A 22,355-nucleotide genomic window follows, 5' to 3' on the forward strand; every position below is an offset into this window, starting at 1 on the left:
GTGGTCGGGGCGGGGAGCCCCCGGTCCCTCAAGCGGCCGGGAGGTGCTCGGGGCCCGGGGACGAGCGCGGAGCTTCGCCCCGCTGGGGGTCTCGGGGAGGGCGGGCGCTACCCGGCCCCTCAGCGGGCTGAGCGGCTTGGGGCTGAGCAGAGCCCTCTGAGGCCACCGGGACGGAGCTCGTGTGGTGAGGGGAGCCCCGGGAGCTGCCCCCGCAGCCAGCCCAGGAGGTCGGTAGGTGCCTCGCCGAGGAGGGGACTCCGAGGTCCTGCCACGGGTTTTTGTGTCTTGGGACCTGAGGGGTGCGATCCCGCAGCGCTGTTTTGCCGCCGAGCAGCGCCTCGCTCTGGTTTTTGTCCAAAACTTCTTTTTTTTTTCCGCTCTGGGCCGTGTCCTGCCGGCCCCAAACCTCTCTCCTGGAGCTCCGAGCAGTTTGTGGCGCCTCTTCCCGTCAGAGCTGCAGCCACAGACCCTTGGCTTGTAGCGGGGAGCCCGAGGGGTGCACGCGAGGGCGCACATTTTATAAACAAGTTGCTGGAAAATTAACATTTCTTCTTCTTTTCCTCCTTGACTTTAACCTACTTGCGTGGTGTGTGTGCGTGTGTACCGCTGGTGCTTAATTATAGTGACACCCGTTTGCAGGAACCAGACTGTATCGCGGCGTCCCTGTGGGGTCCTTCTAATGCCGGTGTAATATTAAAGTGTCAGGCAGGCGGTCTGTGTATTATAAATAGGGTACTTCATCCATGATAAGTGATTATTATCTTTCTTTCCCAAGTGTAAAAGACCTATATAACTCAAGGAGGTGAGAGTGATTTAGGCCTCCCAAGTAAGGATCCAATGAGTCCTGAAGGGGACCCCGCGATGCTGTTGTCTTGTTGCTGAACTTGAGATATTCAATTTATTATACCAGAATATATTTTCTGAAGTCAACATCGGGTAAAATAATATGAGAGGCTGTTAGACCAACAGTACAGCACAATTTAGTGTCCCTCTGTGGTGGTCTAAAAACCCTGATCACCTTTGGTGGAAGCAGAAAGCTGCTCTTAAAGTTTACCGGCCATTAGTGAGCAAACGATGCTGGTTACTGCTTTGAATCACTTAAAATAATGATTTGTCAAAAATTATTCTACAATTATATTGGTAGCGTTCTTATACTTAAAAGTCCTAAGGCAGTTTTGTACGTGCTTAACTTCAGACTTACATAAGGAACAGAAATAAATAAGTCTTAAAAGTAGGATTAAGCATTTAACTTCATGCTTGATGGGTTAAAATTTTGACCAGTTCTACTATTGGCCATTCTTTTTAAGGATTTATAACTGTAAAAACAGAAAACAAAAGCCCCTTCTGATATGGGGTGGCACAAGAAAAAAAGCATGTAATCAATTTAATAATTGTGTCACTTTTTAAACACTGAATGTTTTATGGTGTTTATGACGTTACATGGTGTCTCTGCTGAAGCTGTATAAAACTATCCAGTTTTTCAGCTAGTTCAGAAGAGGAAAGTCAACTTTTAGGTGATAGAGGGAATGCTGACGAATACAGTCCAACATAAACACGCTCACCTGCTGTTTTCTCTGGAGGGCAAAGGGGAGTTTTATTCTGCTGCTAACACCAACAAGTGTAATTAGGAGTCCCCCATGACCAAGTCAGTAGTGATCATGCAGCCACAGAGCTCTTGAATACTATCAAGAATGGATATGGTACTTACTTTGTTATTGCTATTTGGTAAAAAAGCTTTTTAAATTAGTCTGTTCCTCCCACAACATGTTGCCATGCTTAAATTGGCATTTTTTTCCCCCAAACCACTCAATTTTTGCTGCTGCTGGTGACCAGTAAGCAACAGCAAGAGTGGTGCTGGGAGCAAAACAATCGTAGGTATGCTATATAGTATTTTTGTTCATTTTCCCATGGTGACAAATCATGCAAAATAGCGGTGAGTTCATCAGAGCCAACAAGTGCACTTCTGTACAATTTTTTCCATTGTTTCTGTCATTAGGAGAATGTAGCTAGCATGGCAAGAGTGGAAGTTCTATTGGAAATACGTTATAAGGACAAGTCCTACTGATTTGTTTCTAAACACGGATAGAAATGGTTTGCATCAGATATGATAACTTGAAAATTTGCTATTATGCTTTCAAATAACATTAACTTGTAATCACTGTGGTGTCAAATGTCTGAAATGAAAATAAAATGCCATAAAAGAAAACCTTTTACTGTCAATAACGAATAAATTGTGCATAATGAGTAGCTCAATAACTCAAGCTATTTTTGTTTGCAGATCTCATGGCATTTACCTACAAATGTAGATAAGTATCTCATTTAGAAAATGGGAAGCATTGAGTCTAGATGTTAGGATAATTTGTGCTAATCCATGCAACCGAGGACAAAGAAGACTTATCAAACAGGCAAAAGAGTAACAAATTCTAACTGTGATTGTGTTCTTTACAGAATGGCCAGCAGTCCTGAGAATAATGCGTCCCTCTGTGATCAGAAAGTCACACACTCAGAAAGTCCTCAAGCAAAGAAGTCCCAGCAAGCAGAGGAAGCAATCTTCTACAAGAACTGCCGAGCAGCTTATCTAACTGTTTTAAAAAGCAGTTTAGAAAATATTAAATCAAAAGAACAACTCCGTTTAGGTAATGATTTGATTTTTTTTTTTCCCCCCATAACTGTTGTGTGTGGTGATTGCCATGGGTAGTTTACTAACAGCAGCCAGTAATTCAGCACTGAGAGTGTCCCAGTGCATAAACTCGGTACTTACTTTAAGGGATTTACAGTAGTTTGAGCTAGGGTTCAGATTTCAAGCTTTGGTTTCTGTATCTTTGAAGACATGTCCATCACTTACCTGTTGTAAAACGTGTCACGCACTGATTTTTCAAAGTTTATAGAAACTACCATTCCTCAATGCTTTTCATTTTCCTCAAATCCTTAATCTTTGTTGCTAGGTGTTGGATGGCTCATGGAACTGGGAATAGTATACAGAGCTTCTCAGCTCTAAATCACCACTGTGAAGGGGCAAAAGTCAATACCAGCTGACAGCTTACAGGGGACCTAAGTGAGTTGTTTAACACCGCCAAATTCAATAGCAGCATTGTTGCTTACATGAGGTGGGCACAGGTTCTGCTGTTGGACTGTGACATTTCTGCAATAGTTGCCTTTCCCTGACACATGATGAAGTGAGTTGACCTCAGTTCAGTTTCTAGTGGACAATTACCCCCATCATCACAGAAAATCACAATGGTAACTGGCATTGAGTGACACAAAGCTTTGCAGACTCATAGGAGAGGTTTTGTCAGAGGTGTGGATATGATAATTTACCATCCCTAAAGGTAGTCTCACAGATCAGTTTTAAGCTACTTTGAGTACTATGTGAAAATGCTGCCTTTACTATGCCAAATTTTTGTGACCAAATGGATTATTTCAGACATTGGCATTTCCTAAGGATTCTTACTCTTATTAAAATTGCCCATGAGTTAAAATGTTTCCATAGATCAAATGATTTTTTTTTTCTCATCTGTATTATATCTTTGTCCTTTCATGAAAAGGATTATTTGTGTTGTATGTAGTGGCATGGGATTGTGTTAGAGAACCCATGAAGTGTCTTTCAGTCCTATTTTCTACCTGGAGTTTTGCAGTTATGTGAAAATCATAGCTTACTTTATTGAAAAGAAATGTTTCTAGCCCACAGAGTTGACAAAGAAAGTATGAGACATAAACCTTCAGTTAGATGAAAAGACCCCAAATGTGTCATTTAAAAAGTCATCGTTTTTATTTTGATCTTACGGGTTTCGAGGTACAGCTCATAATATGCTTGGGATTGTTGATACTGCAGGTTGCTTTCTAAAGTCCTCCTCGTTGATTATGATGCCAGTAAGAGGTATGTGTATTGTGGCATTGCAATACTTTGTAAGGAAAAACAAGCAATGACTGAAGACAAAACCATGCTGTGTTATCAAATCATTTAGTTGGATCATAATTCTAGTGACCATGTTTTTTTTTTTTTTTCTGCATATGTGAGGAAACATTTCTCACTAACTGCTGCATCATCTGTGCCTAAAGTACATGAGGCCTCCACATAAGCCACCTTATGACTTATGACTTAGTGTTGTCCAGGCTTTCTGGGCTGCAATAAAAGTGCTTTTATAACATCCTAATGATAGTTTTGGATAATCTGGATTTTAAAATAGGAGTGGTGTGAACACGTGTCATCTCTTTCTTATATGGTTTGCTTTCATCTCTATCCGTATGGCACTTTGACGTACCAGGTGTTTGGGCATTTTGGTTTCAAGGTCAACTCAGAAAGAGCAAGTAGTAACTCAGGCTCCCAGTCTTTTCAGAGATATAAAAGAATCTGCTTCTTTTAAAACGTGTAACTACTGACAGTTGTTATAAACTTATGTTGCAACTAAAATTCTGGCAATTATCATGAGTGGTTCTACTTTTGAAGCAGCTGTTTGGCTAGTAATCTAAGCTGTGCATCATCCACTTAGAGATCGGCCCTGCAGAATTTTACTTGTAGGAGTTTTGCTTTACAGGTAGTAGTTTCATTTCCTGTGTTGTAATGTTACTTAGGGTATTTACCAGAATCAGTCTGTAAAGAAGTATAAATAAAAAGCTCAGTCTAACTGAACTTTCAAAACTACAAACTCGGGAGGCATAGTGTGTAGCAAGTGCTGATCTCTCAGGTTATATAAAAATACAGCAAATTTGAAGGGTACTCTGTTAAATGTAAGTGAACAGTGTGCTACAATTGCTGTGTGCCCAAGGTTAACATGGGTAAAGATGTAAGCTTTAAGCAAAATAATGATTCTTGTGATGTTTTTTTGTTATTAGAAGACTGCTGTCTGGTTTATTCCTTTTTCTGTAGAAGAAAGTAGTTCTCAACAGCATGGATGTGTCATCTCTGTGCTGGATCATACGTTGTGAGGGATTATGTAGAATGCAGGCCTAGAAACAGGCACTGCCTGCAGCCAATGTGCTCAGCTGCCCCTCAGGCTGCTCTGAGCTGCCTGGTACTAACCACAGAACTGAAGGCCAGGGAAGGTCTCCGTCGGTCTGTATCAGTAGAACGCAGGATTGAGATTATAAACAAAACTGTCTTTTAGAGCCAGTTTTCCCTTGGATTGATGGTGCTTAAAAAATAATAAAAAAAAAAATCTGAACATGGGAAGTGATTAAAGGATGTTTTGAGGTAACTTCTCTACTGACAGCTGGAGTATATACTTAATATTGTGTTTTATTGTTCAGTACTTCAACAGGCTGGAAGAAATCCATCTCAGAAGACAGTTAATAAATACTGGACTTCACAAACAACTACACTGAATTTTGATGATTTTTGTAGTATTTTAAAAGAAGAAACACCAGCCACAAAAACTGAATTGCTTGAGGCATTTAGGAAAATAGACACAGATAACACTGGATATATTTTACACGATGAACTTTATAAAATTCTTACAACAGTAAGTATCAGTTGAAACTTAATTATCTATTTGTAGCCCTTAGTAGAGATTTTGGAAATCGGATAGTAAAACTATTCCTGATCAAAAGGATCAATAACTGAAGTGTTTAGTTCTGTTTTCTCTTCAGTTTTGGGTCTTATTTTCTGTGGCCATCTATGATCTTTCTTCCATTCCATATAGTCTTTCAGTTGATAACCTGTCTGTCCATTTCAGCAGTTGCTCCTTGATGATGGAAACTGGCAGAAGGATGTTTATAATACTTTCTCATACTTTGCTGAAGCCCTATCTGTACAGCAAAGGAGCAGCAGAAGGGGAAGCACATGTATGTGTCTCTCCCTTGGTTCAGATAGTGCAAATCACCTACCTGATTGATCAATAGATCACCTACAGCATTCACTAGAATCCAAACCTGAGGTTTTTTTGTTTTTAATTGCAGAAAGGTGAAAAAATGACTTTGGATGAAGTGAGTGCTATAACTAACCTAGCCGATTTTAACTGCAGTGGCAAACTCGACTACAAGAAGGTATGGCAAACAGTGATGTCATGTGTTCTTGATGTTATGGGAAGTAATGGTATTATCAAATGCAGTACATGTGTTGGTCCAGTGATGACCTTACCCCAGCCCACCATCTCCCTATGTTCTGGAACATGGTTATGTCTTCTGGTATGTATTTCTATTTCCCTTGTTTTTTCTGGCAGGGTAGTGCCCTGGCCATTTTCCTTGCTGCAAGTGAACCTCATGCATTATGCAGAGGCTAAAAGTGCAAAGCCTAACAGCATGGCTGAAAATACAGGTTAAAGGAATGGAAGAATAAAGATGAGAATTGAAAGCAAACTTAGCTAATTTATGAGGATTGTTGTGTGTGTGTAATATTTCACAATTCTTTGTACAGGGGGACAATATGTACAACATGTATATGTTGAGCATCTAATTTTCAAGATGCAGCATCTTATCGATTACTCTGACAGCATCTCTATGCAATGACTGACATTTGGTTACTAATGTTACATCTTAATTCTTAAAACTGAGAAAGAATGTTTTGCTTACCAGATTACCTTTCTTTGTCCCAAGTTCTGTGACTTATATATGGCAACCAGTGAGCAGTGCTGCAAGACTGCACTAGAGAAACTGGAAATTGATGGTCGATTGAAGCGTCAGCAGTTTGGAAGTGAAGGTGAAACTTCCACTGATGGGATCACGCTGCCAGTATTGAAACCATCACCAAAAATCTCCAGGAAGACTGATCACAAACTAGCACCAATAAAAGGTATTTATTTTTCGTAACAGGAGCTTTCATTGTTTTAGAGATCGTTTTCTGGGTCAATGAGCAGTTGAGTATTTGCTCTAATTTTTCTCAGATTAGTGAGGCTGTTGTCAACTAACATTCATTTCTACTGTGGCTAAATGTCCACAGTTACTTTTTATATGGAGTCTATACTGTTTAAGTTACTTCAATTCTAAGAAATACTAAGGAACAGCACAGATGACAAAACAGCAGTGCGAACTGAATGTACGTAGCTAAATCAACAACTGTACTAGCAAAGTTGCTCGAACATAAGGAACCAGAAAGTAAAGGCCTGGAAGTAATTGCTTTGGGCAACTGTGCATTTGAAGCAGGTTAAACTTATCCACTTAGGATAGATTTACCTTGATTCCAAGGTAAATGGAATCCCGTGGTAACAATTTCTTGTCCTTCAGGCAGATTTGGATTCCAAGGTTCTCCATTTGTATGCCCATTCACCTGGGATGCACAGTCAGGGAAGTAAACACGTTTGGTTAATGAATGATTGTGTTAAATTATTGTAAGGGAAGTCAGTTTATCAGATTGAAGTTCTTGTTACCCAGTTTTTTTTCTGTCTGTGTAAGGTTTTATGACAAATAGCAGTAGAGGTGGGATACAATCATGCAATAATAACTAAATATCTGTTTATAGGTGACAGCAGAACTCCTTCAAGACCCTTATCAGCTCAAGGTTGCAAAGCATCCGTTTCTTCCACTATCAGCATGGATGCCAGTAGCAACAGAAACACAAAGCTAATTGAGCCACACACAATAAAGGTATCATGTAAGCTAGTCCTATTGAGATTATTCTGTTTTCCTCTAGGCACATATGTTACTGCATTTTAAATAAGAAACTGTTTTTCTCTGATTTTTAGCTTATGTTTTATTAACAGTTTGTCAAGGGCAGCTATAAACTATCAAGAGGTTTCCTGATATGTGTTATTACTAACATTTTTATATACTGTTGGTTTTGCTGACACCTAATTATTGAAAATAATTTTTCAGGTGTGAAGGTTTAATAGAACAAAGTGTGTTTTTTATAAATGAAACCACTGTTGGATAAAACGTTTAATGACTTTTTGAGAAATTTAAAATTGAATAATTTATTAGGTTGGTGAGAACTTTAAATGCTTAAGTAGTCTGAAAGATTGTGTATCATAAACCTTTATATGAAAGGTAATTGGAAATAAATAACAGATCTCTGAGCATATTCAGTTTGCTGGGCATTAATTTGTAAATATATGCTGTAGCTTGAAAATACTGATTTTTAGTTAGACTAATATGTTCTATCAGTATTTTCTTTTAAATAAATCACTCATTCAATATAATTCCTGTGGGAGAAAGACAACAAAGTCACTTTGCTAAGTCAATATTTGTAGAGTGTTAATATTGATCTTTTTCCTTTGTTTTCCCTTTCTCGACTGAACCTTTACTAGTTTTCTTTCAACAGAAAATAATAGCTGTAGAAATATAAAACATTAACTGGAAACTGCTAGGATACATTAAAAATGTGCACCTTGAGACCTCTGTATAAAAGGAAAAAAATGGTTATGACCACATAGTATAACTGCTGCTAGAAAACTGAACTGATTGTTCTCATGAGTTACATTTTTGTTTCAAATAACAACTCTGTATTTGTTATTGAACTCTGAAGTCCTTTATATCTTCGGCATTGCCATACAGTGACATTTGTTCTATATTAAAATTTAAAAACATAATCTCAAAGGAATTTTTTGCAGTCTGTTTAGGTATCTGGACCTCCATGCAATTTAACCTGCAATTTCACCTTGTTCAAACATGATATGTAGTATATAAAACCATTGCACAGTTTCCCAATATTGGATCCCTCTTGCTTTGTACAAGCCAGTAAGAACTGCCTTGAAAAAAAGCAGCTGCGGATATTGAATACTATTGACAAGCATCATATAAAAATTAAATCAATCAATAAACATGAATAAGTTTAAATTGAACTGCTAAATATGTTCACCCTAACTATTAAGGATCCAACACAAGCTCTGTCAAAATCAATGAACTTATTATACACAATAAGTCATTTGAGCTACAGATTGGAACCTAGAGCCCCCAGATTCTTCTTTTTTATCTTATATGTAGAAAATATATTTATTCTGCAAGTTAAGTAAGAACAGCTGTAGAAATTTAAAACATTAACAGGAAACTTCTAAGATGTGTTAAAAATGTGCACCTTGAGACCACAGTATAAAAGTATGTAGAAAAAGTAATTTTTTTTCTGCAGTTCATGTGTCTTTTGGGGACAAGAAGTAAACATTGTGTGGATGCCCCATCCCTGGAAGTGTTTAAGGCTAGGCTGGATGGTGCTTTGAGCAACCTGGACTAATGGAAGGTGTCAATGCCCATGGCAGCAGGGTTAGAATTAGATGATCTTTAAGGTTTCTTCCAACCCAAACCATTTCATGATTGCCATTGTGAAGTTGGACTGATTCCAATTTCATTTCTCTGGCAGAAGATTACAGTGAAAGTCAAAACATGGTGAACATCTACACTTAAACACTTCAAAACCCATGAATATGTTCATAGCTCTCCTCTTCTCTCACACCATTTCGTACGTCCCTTATATATATATATTTTTTTCCCTGAAAGAAAATAGGTTAGAATAATTCAGGTTGAAGAGAACTTCAAAGATCATCCAGTCCAACACACAATCATCCAGTCCAACACACAATCATCATTTAGCTCCCTACATTTACATCCCTGTTACTAGTTTGACATGGATAATTTAGAGAATATAGCACCACCTTATGCTCTCTGCAAGGATAACAGTTTAATGTTTGGTTTCTAACACATTGTCAAACTCTTACTTAACTGTTTCGACAGAATTTCTGTAGAATTTGGTGGCAAAACTCTGGGCCAGGGCTGAAGGTTCTTAAATTTATGAGTAATTAATTTAAGTAATGAGTAATTTATATTCTTAAGAAATGTGTGTGTATATAAGAATATATAAATATTCTTAAGAAATGTAGAGTTCGGAGTGGAGAAATATAATGTGCCTGCAAAGTACCACCAGCTGTGAATGCCTTGCAGTGAGGACTAACTTTTAGAGCTGTGAAATGAGACATGGCACTCTGAAGACCGTTTGGCCTTAAATTGAGTTAGGTAGGAGTCAGTCTCCTTACGGGGAGTTGCGTGCAGACTTTCTGCAGACCCCCACTTTTTACAAGCTCACTTCTGAAATCTGGGTTAATTTGTCTCTTCTACTGAACACTGCATAGATAAGTACAGCCACCTGGACAGAGCTCTCTGCTGAGATTACACCATGTTCTTCTGCTAGGCTGTGCTCAGAAACTTGATCTCTCATTGCTAGGAAAATAACTAGAAATAACAGACTTAGTCAAGGCCAGGGAAGTAAAATCAAGGATGTCTTCCTTTCTTTGAGGCATACAACATGTCTATAAGGACTTTATTTTTCTTTTGCTAAATGATATATGAATTTGAAAATAGTGACTTACTGTTTTTTTTTGTTGTTGTTTTTTTTTTTTTTTTTTTAAAGTTTTGAAGCTTGTAGCTGTTTTAACATTTTAGCAAAATGATGGCTTCTCTAGGAACTGTACTATTCACAAACGCTGCTATCTTCTGCACGTGGCTGTCCAATGGCTTTAACAGAAGTCAAGAAGAATCACTTCTTTTTACGAGTACTTCTGTTTGGCACTCATCTGAGCAATAAGTCCTCATTGTTCGGCTAATCAGCTTTTTTTTTTTGCTTGCTTGTTTGTTGGTTTTTGTTTTGTTTTGTTTTTTGCTTGATTGGTCTGATGGAAGTAAAGTAACAAAATTGCAGTGTTTCAGTGATAAACCACACAACTAGACGATTTCATGAATACAGTTTGGTTCTTCATGGCAATTCAAATTTAATTTCAACCATTAGGGCTTTGGGGTAATCTGTACATTTTTTTTTTTTTTTTTAAGCATTTTCATAAGCAAAGCAATGTTACTAACTGATACACAAAACCTGACTATGAAAAGGACTATGCGAGAAAATTCATTTTAAAAAAGAGCAGAAGAACAGTGCTACACCTTGTGGTGAATTTTATGCAGCATTCATTAAATTATCAAATCAATATGTTTCAGAAAAGGAGTCTTTATTTTGATAAAAGATCAAGGCAACCCTTGTGTTTGTTTGATTTCCAGGAATGGCAATGTGCACAATCCAGAGGATGCTTCTACTTAGAAGAAGATGGTGAAATCATTAGTCACAAATACAGGTTGCACATACCTCATAGGTCTACGGTGTGTATTACTATCAAGCCTTTAAACCTTCGTCAGGTAGAAGGTAAATGTATTTGTATCTCTTCAGAGCAATTTCCTCTCTAAAAAAATATTTTCTTTCCTCCTGCTGATACAACTTTCCTTCTATCTCTCACAGTATTTTGTGATATATTGCAATTATTGCAAAATTTATGAAAATTTTGCAATATTTTTAAAATAAAAAAAAATATTTTATAGAACTTCAGAAGAGAATATGATGTAAGTTTCCTAAAATCCTTAATTGCAAATATCTGGGATCAAGAAACCTTAGTATAAAAAGACCTAATAAGTAGTAATGTTCTACTAATTGTAGAAAACATTGAACTATATAATAGATTTTTTATATTATTACATTAACAGGGATCAATGCTGTAAATACAATAGAAATATTAATTTTGGAATTCCAATACAAAACAAAGCAAAACTTTTTTTTTTTTTTTTTTTTTTTTTTAATGTAAAGCATTTGTTTTGGGGATGTTTTTCTTTTAGGAAAATCTTGTCATTGGTTATCAGTGGATACAGCTTTGTATGTTCTGAAGGAAAATGAAACCCAAGAAAATCTACAGCTTGTGAGCTTTACTGAGCAACAAAACAAAGAGGTTAGGTGTTTCTGTTATATTCCTATTTTATTTTTTATATCTTCAATGTATCTGTTTTTGCTGCATGGGAGTGCTCATATGTTGGCAAGGAATTCAAAACTATACTTAATCAGGCTAAAAAAGAGAGAAGAAATGTTGTTCTGTGCTTGTTCATTTTCAAAATGGACAGAATTTACACAAGGTATTATGTAATACCGTCTAAGTTATTACCTTTGGATGGGGTGAATTGAAAGCCACGTGTTTGGAATTTTAATGAAGTTCATGTAGGGGAAGTAGTGTGTTGGCAAGTGTGGCCAAATTACTGGTTATCCGTATAACTGTGGAAGCTCAGTTGTGTTCATATAAATGCAAAACCAAAGGTAATATTTGTTACAATTCCCTTTTAAGTTCTTTCTGCTTGAAATATATAAGATCTTAAACTTCACGGTGCATAGAACATTCTTACACTATAGCAGGAAGAAGGGAGGAGAAGCAACTGGTACTCAGAAAGTATTCAACTTGCTTCTTAAACCCCAAGTTGCTTGTGAATTTTTACATAGTGAGTTGCTAGTTTGAACAAACCTGATAAATCAGGGAGGAAATGAAAAACTCAGTGGGTTTTGTCAGCCTGTTTCTGACTGCTTTTGTTTTGAAGTTTAAGATTTGTAAAGAGTTACAGATCTGAAAAATGATAGGACTGCTATTAGACATTTATGGTAACAGTTGCTCTCCTCTCCTTTCTCGTCCCAAAAATCTCCTAACTTTTATTGCAACTAGGAGATTCACTAGTTTTGGGTCTTCAAAATGACATCACACGGCATCTTACTGTAGACATTTTTTTTAGGAAAGAATCCAGCATTACCAGTGCTTTCAAGTAATTAATCACTTTTGTTTGACTATCACTTGTAATAAAGGAAGGTATCATTTGAGAAGTAACTTAGATTTCTTTTTAAGAGCAGATGTCTGGATGGAAAGGGGAGCTTGCATCAGGATTTTACTGGCTACTCCCATTCACAACGGGCTGTAGGCTGAAGAAGGTGAAAACACAGATTACTGGAGAAGCAAAACTGGTATATAGAGGTGAAGACAGTGAACTAGCTCTTACCAAAGAGTGCCGGTGAGTCATTTTCTCAAATAGGCATAGTAACTGCTACAGAAGTATGCACTGTAAATAACATCTAGCTTTTTAGTAGCTGTACGTTACTAAAATACTGTTGTAAACTGAATAGCTATCAACAATATTATGAAACAGTAGAAAAAAATTAAGTATTTGGAAATAGTTCTGCCTTTTTCGTCTTTCAGAGCAGCTTTATTGGATATATTTGAAACAATTGATTTGGATGGAAACGGCCTCCTGAGTTTGGAGGAATACAATTTCTTTGAGCTGAGAACTAGTGGTGAGAAATGTGATGAGGAAGCGTGGGCTGTATGTAAAGGTAAGTTTGTTGCTGCACTTGATACAACTAATTAGGGCTATAAATCTACTTGCAACCTGTCTGTAGCACCCTACTATGTGTAAAGTGGTATATAGTGTGGAAGGACTAAGTATTTTGTAGCCTATATTAAGAACAGGAGAGGGAGTCTCTGTCTGGGAGTGTAGTGATAGGACAAGGAGTAATGGTTTTACACTAAAAAAGGGTAGCTTTAGGTTAGATATTAGGAAGAAATTCTTTACCATTTTATGATACTGTTCTCTTCCCCCCCCCCCCCCCCCATCCTTTTTTTTTTCTTCCTTTTCCAATCTCCTGTCCTTTGTTCTGCTTTGTTCTGGTTTGTGTGCCACTGACCTATTAAGAAAATTCTTCCCATTGCTAATTGCAAAGTTCTGTAAGTTAAAGATGTTGTGACTGCCAAAAAGCACAGGTTTTCTAATCACAGATCATATAGAGAATTGGGCTGTAACAGGTATTTATTGATTCAATTTCCTTTCTGTAGTTTAAGCTGATATTGCTTTCATATCTCACAAGGTGTTGAGAGGGACATTTAATCATGTAAGATGCTTACAAAGGCATCTAGAGCTTATTATGGTTGCTTAGAAAATTAGACATTAGAAAACACCTATTTCAACTATACTTTTTTTCAGATATAAGCAGTTTTTTCATTGGAAATCTGTCTTTCAAAGGTTCATATATGGTGTGTCAGTTTGTCCATGGTGTGCTATATGAGTGCTGGGAGATTTCTGAGGCTTCCATGAGTGAGATGGGGAAGCTGACAGATAGCTGAGCTTCTTCCAGCTGTACTTTGTTTTCTGTCTGCAGATACATCTCGTCGATGTTACTGGACATCCTGCCAGCTTGCAGGAGCAGCACTGGGCCACAAATGTCAATTTTGAGAAAAAAGGAATTCTGTGGCATCGCAAAGGCCTTAGAATTGACATATTCACCTCATAACAGGGCTAGGAAAATATAACCACCAGTGACCGTAGGCTGCCCTGGTAACACAGTGTGTGGAAGCAGTGGTTTCAAAGCATTGACAGTTTAGCTGAAGTGACTGGACAAACTGGAAATTTCTAAGGCATTGTACGAAATCTAGAAGTTTCTGTGTAAAATACACTTTTTCTGCAACCTATGTCTGAAATGCCAGTGTGGCACATCACATACCTGCCCATAGCATCTGTTAGAGACAACTGCTTTGTAGCCTATGACACATGGATTAATTTGGGCCAAAATACCTGAGATCTGGCAAGTTCTGCCAACTGTTTCTCCCCAAATCACTCAAAGATATTGGAGTTTTTTCCCAAATTATGGAAAGATCATACAAAAATACTTTTCTATAAATCAGTTTCTCTTTCATCCCTTTCCATGTTATTCCCCACTTGGTTGCTTTGTCAGTGTTACGCATTTGTGAACTAGTCTTAATGTGAGTAGGAGGGGGGTGTGGGTGTGTGAAGAGTGAAAGAGGGGAAAGAAGAGAATATGGTGAATGCATTACCAGGTCATTAATCAGTTGAAGGGTTCAGACGAATATCATAAATCTTGACACCAAAGTTCAAGCCATTTATTACAGCATCTGTACCCTTAGATAGATTTATTAAATTGGTAATCCCTTTTTAATAATATATAGTAAAGATTTAGCATTGTTATGAAGATGAGAAAACCATTTTTAAAAATCCTTGACACAAGGACATTTCAATTATGTGTTTGCTGACATTAGAGTGGTCAATCTACCATATTCTATCAAGAGAGGGCTGTTAGGATTACTGGCATTTTATTGCTTTTTAAGAACTAAGTAAATCATTTCTATATCAAGGACCTCAAGCGCTAAGGGTGCTGGCCCCACCAGACTTTCATTTTCCATTCCTGATATACCCTATTCTGCAAATCTCAGCCACAACAGGTACTGCTGGCAAATAAATAAATAAAACGATAAGAATTATTTCTGTTTCAAAACCTCACCCTCTCTTAGGTAATACAAGGGGCCAGCTGTTTCTTGTCGTTATCTAAAACCCGCAGCGAAGCTCTACAAAAACCATGCGTCTTATCTAGGGCATTCTTTCCCAAATCATGTTTGGACAGCCTGAGGCTGCAAGATGGCTCCCTCTTGGAGACCTCATTAACATTAAGTAGGAGTTTGGCTTTGGAAAGACAAAGGGTGTTTGCAGAGAGATCAGACATTGAAGTGTTACCTTCTGTTTCTTTTTGAACAGAGAATTTTGATATGAAGAAGAATGAACTAACAAGACAAGGATTTTTGGATCTGAATCTCATGGAAGCCAATGACCGTGAAGGGGATCCGAGTGACCTTTGGGTCACTTTATTGTCGCTGGGCTACAATAAAGCATTAGAAATGACAGAGGTATGATAGCTGTATAGCAAAAGTAATTGCTTCACATACAACCTGCTGCACGTGTTTAATTGCAGGATTGTTTATTTCCATCATAAATTGATTTCAGTAGTTCAGTGATTCAGTGCAAGCACTGCTAATACAGGGTTTACGCTAAGACTTTCAGTAAATATTCATTCTGTTTCTTAGGATAACCCTAGTATTGTTGAAATAGAGAATTCACCTTCTGTCTTAGAGAAAGTCAGCATTTTGTGGATTGTACAGGAAGGAATCTTCAACAGGTTATACCTGTTGAAAGAATCCACGTACCTTGTTGGTGAGCAGTAATAAGAAGACAGTGACCTGGCAGAACTGTGACCTGTCAGCAAACCTACAAAATGCAGGACTTGCTCTATGTAAAATAGTTCTGTTATGGCTTGGGCCAGCAAAATAAGCAAACAGTCATAGGATCATAGAATATCTGAGTTGGAAGGGACCCACAATGATCAAGTCCAACTCCCACCCTCTCAGTGAAGAACCTTTTCCTGATATCCAGCCTGAATATTCTGTCACAATATAACAGAAATGTTACTGTAATGCAAACAACTTGTTACTGCTTATAGTAACTTGGAAATTAATACAGAAACATCAGATGGAGAACAAGGTGACTAGAATGGATTTAGAAAGTATTGGAGTGTGTTGTGTTGAAGAGGATAAGTTTGTTTTTAACATGATTAAGTTAAAAATTTTCAGACGTGGCTCACTGTTGCCTTTCACAACAGTGTCTGAACATGTTTAACATAAAATTTTAATGAAAGGGCTTTGGGTTGCAAACCATTTACTTAATGAACCAGGTATTATTTCTTTATTTTTTCTGTGTGCTTATCAGTGTTTTTTTTTTTAAGCACTATCAGTGTTGGCATTAATAGTTCTTACTAAAGAAATAAGATGTTTTGAATGAAGAGGGAAAAAAAATATGAAAAATTCATTAAAAACATTAAATATGTAGATAATTTCATAATTCATTTTTCCCTCCAAGAAAAGCTGGCTTCAGTGAAAATCCAGACATCATGGTGAATGATTATGTAACAGGTAGCACTTTCTCTTTTTCCTGCAAGTATGATCAACATTGCAAGTACAAAACTGTCTTTCTGCATTTAACCCATAAGAGGGAGCTATCCTCTAAGAAAGAAGATTTTTTGAGGAGGTTTTTATCAAGTTAGATATATCTTGTAGATATATTGTCCTTATTATTAACTGTGGTTTATGGCTATAGTTTTTGCTTTCTAAAGGAATACATAGCTTTCTGAATGCTTTAGTTTTTCATTTAAAAATGTGTATCTACTTAACTTCTGTCTGTAATTTAACCTCTTAATTCCTGGATTTTTGAAGACTTAGTATCTGTTATTTCAGGAACATAGAGCCTAACAAGTCCAAGACAGTACTGAAAAATCCTAGTGGGTTCAACAGCTTTTTGAAAGAAACCAAGCTGCTATTACTTAGTCTAGGAAAATTCAAACTCCTGTTTGTTACGCATACTGTTCTTAGCCAAGATATGGTAAGAGCAGAGTGCTTAATGCAGCATTGCAGATATTTTAAATCTGTGTGAAATGGCACAAATAGCAACAGTGTGACAGGTAAAGCAGACAGTTGTATTTTGGACACTGACGTTCATATGTCATCTTAATTCCTATATATTTTGCTAATTGAGGAAGGGTTGGTTATGTTAGAGTGGAAGGCACCAAACTGCGTGTTTATTAACTGTACTGTAACTGGCATGAAGAACATTCATCTGTCTTTACCTTATGATCCATTTAAAAGATCACCACAGCTTCAGGTTTTGAAATTTTACTATTCAGTGACACACTTATGTTTGGATAATTTCTCTTCAGAGCATATATGCAAATACTTACGAGCTATGGATGAAAATCTGAAGGGAAAAACTGAGAGTAAATTAATGATAAAACTCTTTTTTACTCCACTGCAGGCATGCCCCTTTGTCATTGACATCTATGCAGAAAAATGCAAACCCAGAGTTAAAGCCATATATCTAGAGGCAGGCAGCTGGCAACTCAACAGGGCTATTTGCAAGTCTGTTGTTAATAAAGGAGATGCCAAAGTAATGGATGGCTGTGAAAACATAATTGTCTATACCTACAGAATGGGCACACGAATCACTTCTGTCATTGAAAATAAGGTATGGCATGATACTTCTGTAAGGTACTTTGTGTTAATTTCCATGATTGTTGCTCTTCTTCCCTCTGTGCTTCATTTCTGAAAATTACATTTTCCGATAGCAAGTTACTATATCTAGTTCATTTAAAAAATAACTATGTGCTTGATACAAATTTCTTTTTGAGATATGACTCAGTTCAAAAGTCTTAAAAGTTCCAATGTTTTTGGAAAGGACAGTTTATGGTAATGAAGCTCTAGTAGCAGTGCAGAGTATTTGTCTTCAAATTTCAGTTTTTCAATATTTTGATGATTATTGGAGACGGATTTATAATAGAACACAAATACTACTAAGAACAGGGAATAGAATTATAGAAAGAGCAAAGACTACAGCATTTATATTTTCAGTGTTTATGGGAAAGTGATTTGCACTGATTGTGTTTCAGAGGCATATTGTGAAAGAATTTTTAATTTTCTAGTCTTACAGGTCTACTTCACTATTAATCTGTGCTAACAAATATAAATCCAGGCAAAAGTGGCTGGTGAGATGCAGAGATTTTAAACCTTTTTGCATAGATCCTAGTGGATGTTCCATTCATTCTTAATTTCATTAGAACAGGAACCTTGAGTAAATAAATGCCATTTTTATTTGAGTAAATAAATGCCAGTAAGATGCTAAATTTGCAATGCTTTAAGCCTTAAAAGTTCACAGAAAGAAGTGTATTTTTAATTGGGCAGACACGCAAAAGGGTGTGGTTTGGTGGACTAATATTAGGACTGAATGCTGAGGCTCTCTGGAACCACAGGTTTAGATGTGCACTTCGCCCTTTAGGGTAGATATACTGGAGTTATTTATATGTTTGGGGATATGTCAGAGAAGGAGACAAGCTCTCTGCTGAGGAAACTGGATGCTGTCTGGTTAAAATCACTGACCGTTACCATTTACACCATTTCATAAATAGCTCTGCTCTGCATTGAAGCAAATCTCATCAGAGAATTTGCTGGCTGGAGACTTTTTGTATTGTAAACATCTGGAAATAAATAATAAAAATGAAGTTTCATGCATCTGCCTTCTTCTAAGTTTTCCACAGTGTAAGCAGTCTGATCATGCCCTCAGTTATTGTGCTGGTGATTTCCATGGAAATAATTGTGTCTTTGTTATTCTGTAATTAAATTAAGAAAATGTACTATACAGGGTGTAGTAGCATGTCCTTAGGCCATGAGTCTGCATATTGCCTGGGGTAAACTGGTGGTTAAAGAATTTTCCATCACCTCAGCTTTCAGTTTTATATATTGGATCCTTCCGGGAAGCATTTGCACACCTTTAGTAAGAGTGTCTGTTCTTTCAGTGGCTGTACTTTATTAATTAAGTCGAGATATTTTTTAAAAATCTCTGTTAAGGTTAGCTGCTTTTCTCAAGGAAGAGTTTGGAAAAAACCATGAGCAGCAGATTGTGATGGGTCACATCCTGACAAGAATCTCTTACAAATACCTGTGTCTGGTGTGTCTTTGATTTGGGGCAGTCCAAGTGGTCATTTATTTATGAAAGAAAGCGAAATAGGAAGGGTGCTCCTACTCCTTACGTTGAGCATTTAACGTCAGTTGTTAGGAGCCTCGTCTCCACTGAATGCCTACATGGTTGGTGAGAATTTAAGAACATATAATATGAGCTCCTGAGGAAGTGGTGTTTTGCTGGAGGGATAGGATTTTTGAAAAGCAGAATGGCTATACCATATCACATAAAGATTATTGTAAGTCAGTGCCCTGCCTCAAAAAATGTCCTGCAGGGGATATTGCAAGTACAAAATCTGGGCAAATCTAGCGACACTTCTCCAGATCACAGTCCTAGCCACTAGTGATGTGCAACTCAAGGACTACTTGAGACAGAAATGTGTTCTTTGTGCTTAAAAACCCTCCACATTTTTTTATTATTATTTTTTGTATTTATTTATTATTTTTGTAAGAATTTGTCCAGTCATCTTTTGAAACTATGTAAAGTTTTAGCATCTGTAACACCGTATGGCAAATCGTTGTCTCACTTAATTGTGTTCCCAAGTTGCACCTTCAAAAGTGCTGAAGTTAATTCAATCAGTCTTAAGTGGCTTTTGAGAATGGGTCTGGGCTCTGATGATGCTGAGGTACATTTGAAATTTTTACTCTTCAGAGAGAATAGCCGTCAGCATCCTGAAAGTCCTCCTATCCTGTAAAAATAGCATCATTGTGGAAGTAAGAGCAATGTGTGATTGTTACATAAAGAGCAGCCACTTAACCTTTAAGGCTAATGGGCTTCTTCATTTTTTTTTTTTTTTTCACTTGCAGTCTGAAAACAAAGTGATAATTCATGTCAACAATGAGCAGAGTAAGAACTGCCTAAGTAACAGGGGACTTACCGTTTTTGCTGTGGAAGTGGCACCAAAATCCATGACGGTAAGATTTTTCTAGTTTAGCCAATTCAAAATCTGAGCAAAAAGCAAAAAATCATGGGACATCCTTACAGTTTCCTTTTGCAAGTGGAGAAGTCTGTCTTCATCACCAGTACAGATCAGATACAGCTCTTGATATTGCAGAGCTGCACGCGTGTTTGATGTATCCATGTTTCCCAGTGCAGATTGCTCTATGTAGCTGTTCAGTTTTTCATACATGCATTGAACTGAAACAGGCACACGTGCCACTTACTGATACTTTTTTAATATTATTTTTCTGAGGCTGTATTTTTTTTTACTTAACCAATTTATATTTAGGTATATAGACGGCTTTGAGAAGCACACCAAGCATGTGCTAGTCAGAGGCAAAAATATGGTGAAATTTTTCTTTATTCATTTATGAAGAAAATATAGTTTTAATTATTCTAAAAGTACGCCCTCTCCCTTTCAAAGAAGAGGCATCCAAACAATTTTCTATTTCACAGCTTTCTAGTGTGGATGCATTCAGATCCACCTTAATCAGTCTCAAGACACTGGCAGGGTATGGGCCTATTTTAATATTGCTACTGACAATTTAGATATCTATAGCCTGCTCCTGTAAGTTGTTTTATTAATTTTAATTTCTGCTTCATTCAGCACAAATTGTAGGCTCAGCATCCCTTGTGGATTTTTTGCTGTCATTAAATTAAATACTAAGCTCTCTTTAGAGATGCTGAATGTTTGTCATTTAATGTTTGTGATATAAGTTCTGAAGCACTTAATTTTGCTTCTATAATATTTTAGGTATCATACACACAAATCTTCAATAAACATCCATTTCACCTATGTTTTCTCTCTTGTATACAGGTTTCTCAGCATGTGATGCCGCTGAACGAGCAGGAAGAATGGCTTTACAATTGTGTACATTCCCTTTTACGTTAAACATTCTGGTTAGAGAGCTGTTTCTTGGCAGTGTTCAAACTAAGCCACGATTTTTTTTTTTTGGCTCCTTCTGCTGGACCATTTCTAGTCTTGTCCTTCTCCAAAGCTGGCTGCTTCTCACAGCTTCATTTGTTAAAGCCAATGAATCACATAAGTACTTATTTCTGGTATCCCACTTTTGCTAATGGCTTTTAAGAAACATGAATAGCAATAGCATAGGGACAGAATAACTGTAAGTATGTAAAATCCTTTGACAGAGTAGGATATTGACATACTGCCTAATGAAATACATTGGCATGAAAACGTTGAGAGACAATAAAAGTGAGTACTGTTCAGTAATATAGCTGACAGTTGTAACATAATTGTGCTTTATAAGGGCTAGTTTCCCCAAGTATGCCCTTATTTTCTGTAATATGTAAGGTAGCTCCACATGCTGGAGCTGCTTCACTGAGAAGAAACTTTTGTTAAATCGGTCTGATGGATTCCTAATTCAACACTCCTGTGATTTTTATGTGAGAAATATAAAGGGGTGGGGTTCTTTAATCATCTGGTAAAGGATTTGATTTTTCCCTTTTTTATATTATTTTATTTTATTTTTGTAACCTAATAATACTTACCTTACTCTTGTTCTAAACGATTACCAACTGTTTTTATATTCTTTTATATAAAATAAAGTCTGGCTTTTCACATGTGATAAGGAAATAACATTCATTGAGGAGGGCAATTTTATTTTGTGCTCCTGACTGTTAACTGCAATTAATTATTTCAAAGGTAGCTGAAATAAGGAGGCTAAAGTCCACTAATATAGGCTGCAATAGAAATGAAAAACAACTTTGAGGTACTAAAAGTATCTGGGCTGTTATGTTTTTTTAGTTCCTTTAAATGTCTGTTAATGTAAAAAATGATGACCCTGGTCACTGGATGCTTAAAAAGTGCTTGAGTTTAAAATAGCCATTAAATGTATGTGACCTCATCTGCAAGGGCAGCAAGAAGTCCAGAAAAGCTATATTTATCTGCCAGTGACTCCTGCACTCTGGTGTTCCTCTGCTGTAATCGTACACTGGGAAAGTAAATGTCAGTTACAAAAAGAGAGCGCTGCTCGAGGCTGGCTGTGATTTATGCACTCCAGCAACTGGTACTCAAGGAGGTCTACTGGTGATCGTTCTTTTTTTTTCTTCTTTTTTTTTGTCCCCCCGTAGCAAGCACAGCAGATATCGTTTTCATTTCCAGAACTGTCTAGAAGTAGAAGTTGTATTAAGAGACTCCACACATTTTTGGTAACTTCCTGCCAGCAACACAGAGCTCTGTAAATGCTGCCTCAGGCAACGTGTGGATACATCACAAGTTCCTAGCTGCATCTCTGAGAAGGAACAGGGAAATTATGAGGTACAAAACGAGCTCTCCCTTATTTGCCCTTCGTCTGTTTATGACATTAGTCTCGGTAGACACAGCAGGAATCGATGTGCTGTTCTTCCTG

At 37.2% G+C, this 22,355-nt stretch overlaps 1 protein-coding gene across 3 annotated transcripts; it reads left to right on the plus strand.

Annotated features, from left to right (window-relative positions):
* The first annotated feature begins 7 nt into the window (after positions 1-7).
* EFCAB7 (EF-hand calcium binding domain 7) lies at positions 8-21,572 on the plus strand. 3 transcript variants are annotated; one of them, XM_084527660.1, is made up of 14 exons: positions 8-231; positions 2,449-2,636; positions 5,248-5,459; positions 5,896-5,982; positions 6,532-6,727; positions 7,394-7,518; positions 10,906-11,047; positions 11,512-11,621; positions 12,560-12,717; positions 12,903-13,036; positions 15,247-15,395; positions 17,350-17,559; positions 19,854-19,961; positions 20,804-21,572. In XM_084527660.1, exons 2-14 carry the CDS (start codon positions 2,450-2,452, stop codon positions 20,876-20,878), a joined length of 1,893 nt encoding a protein of 630 aa, XP_084383786.1. In that variant the 5' UTR covers positions 8-231; position 2,449; the 3' UTR covers positions 20,879-21,572. The 3 variants fall into 3 exon arrangements, with proteins under 3 accessions (XP_084383786.1, XP_084383787.1, XP_084383788.1); XM_084527661.1 differs by having other exon boundaries at positions 8-227; XM_084527662.1 differs by lacking the exon at positions 8-231 and adding an exon at positions 1,803-1,875.
* Positions 21,573-22,355: the final 783 nt, after the last annotated feature.

The sequence above is a fragment of the Aythya ferina genome (genome assembly GCF_964211825.1).
Source record: "Aythya ferina genome assembly, chromosome: 8".
In the NCBI taxonomy this organism is placed as follows: Eukaryota; Metazoa; Chordata; class Aves; order Anseriformes; family Anatidae; genus Aythya; species Aythya ferina.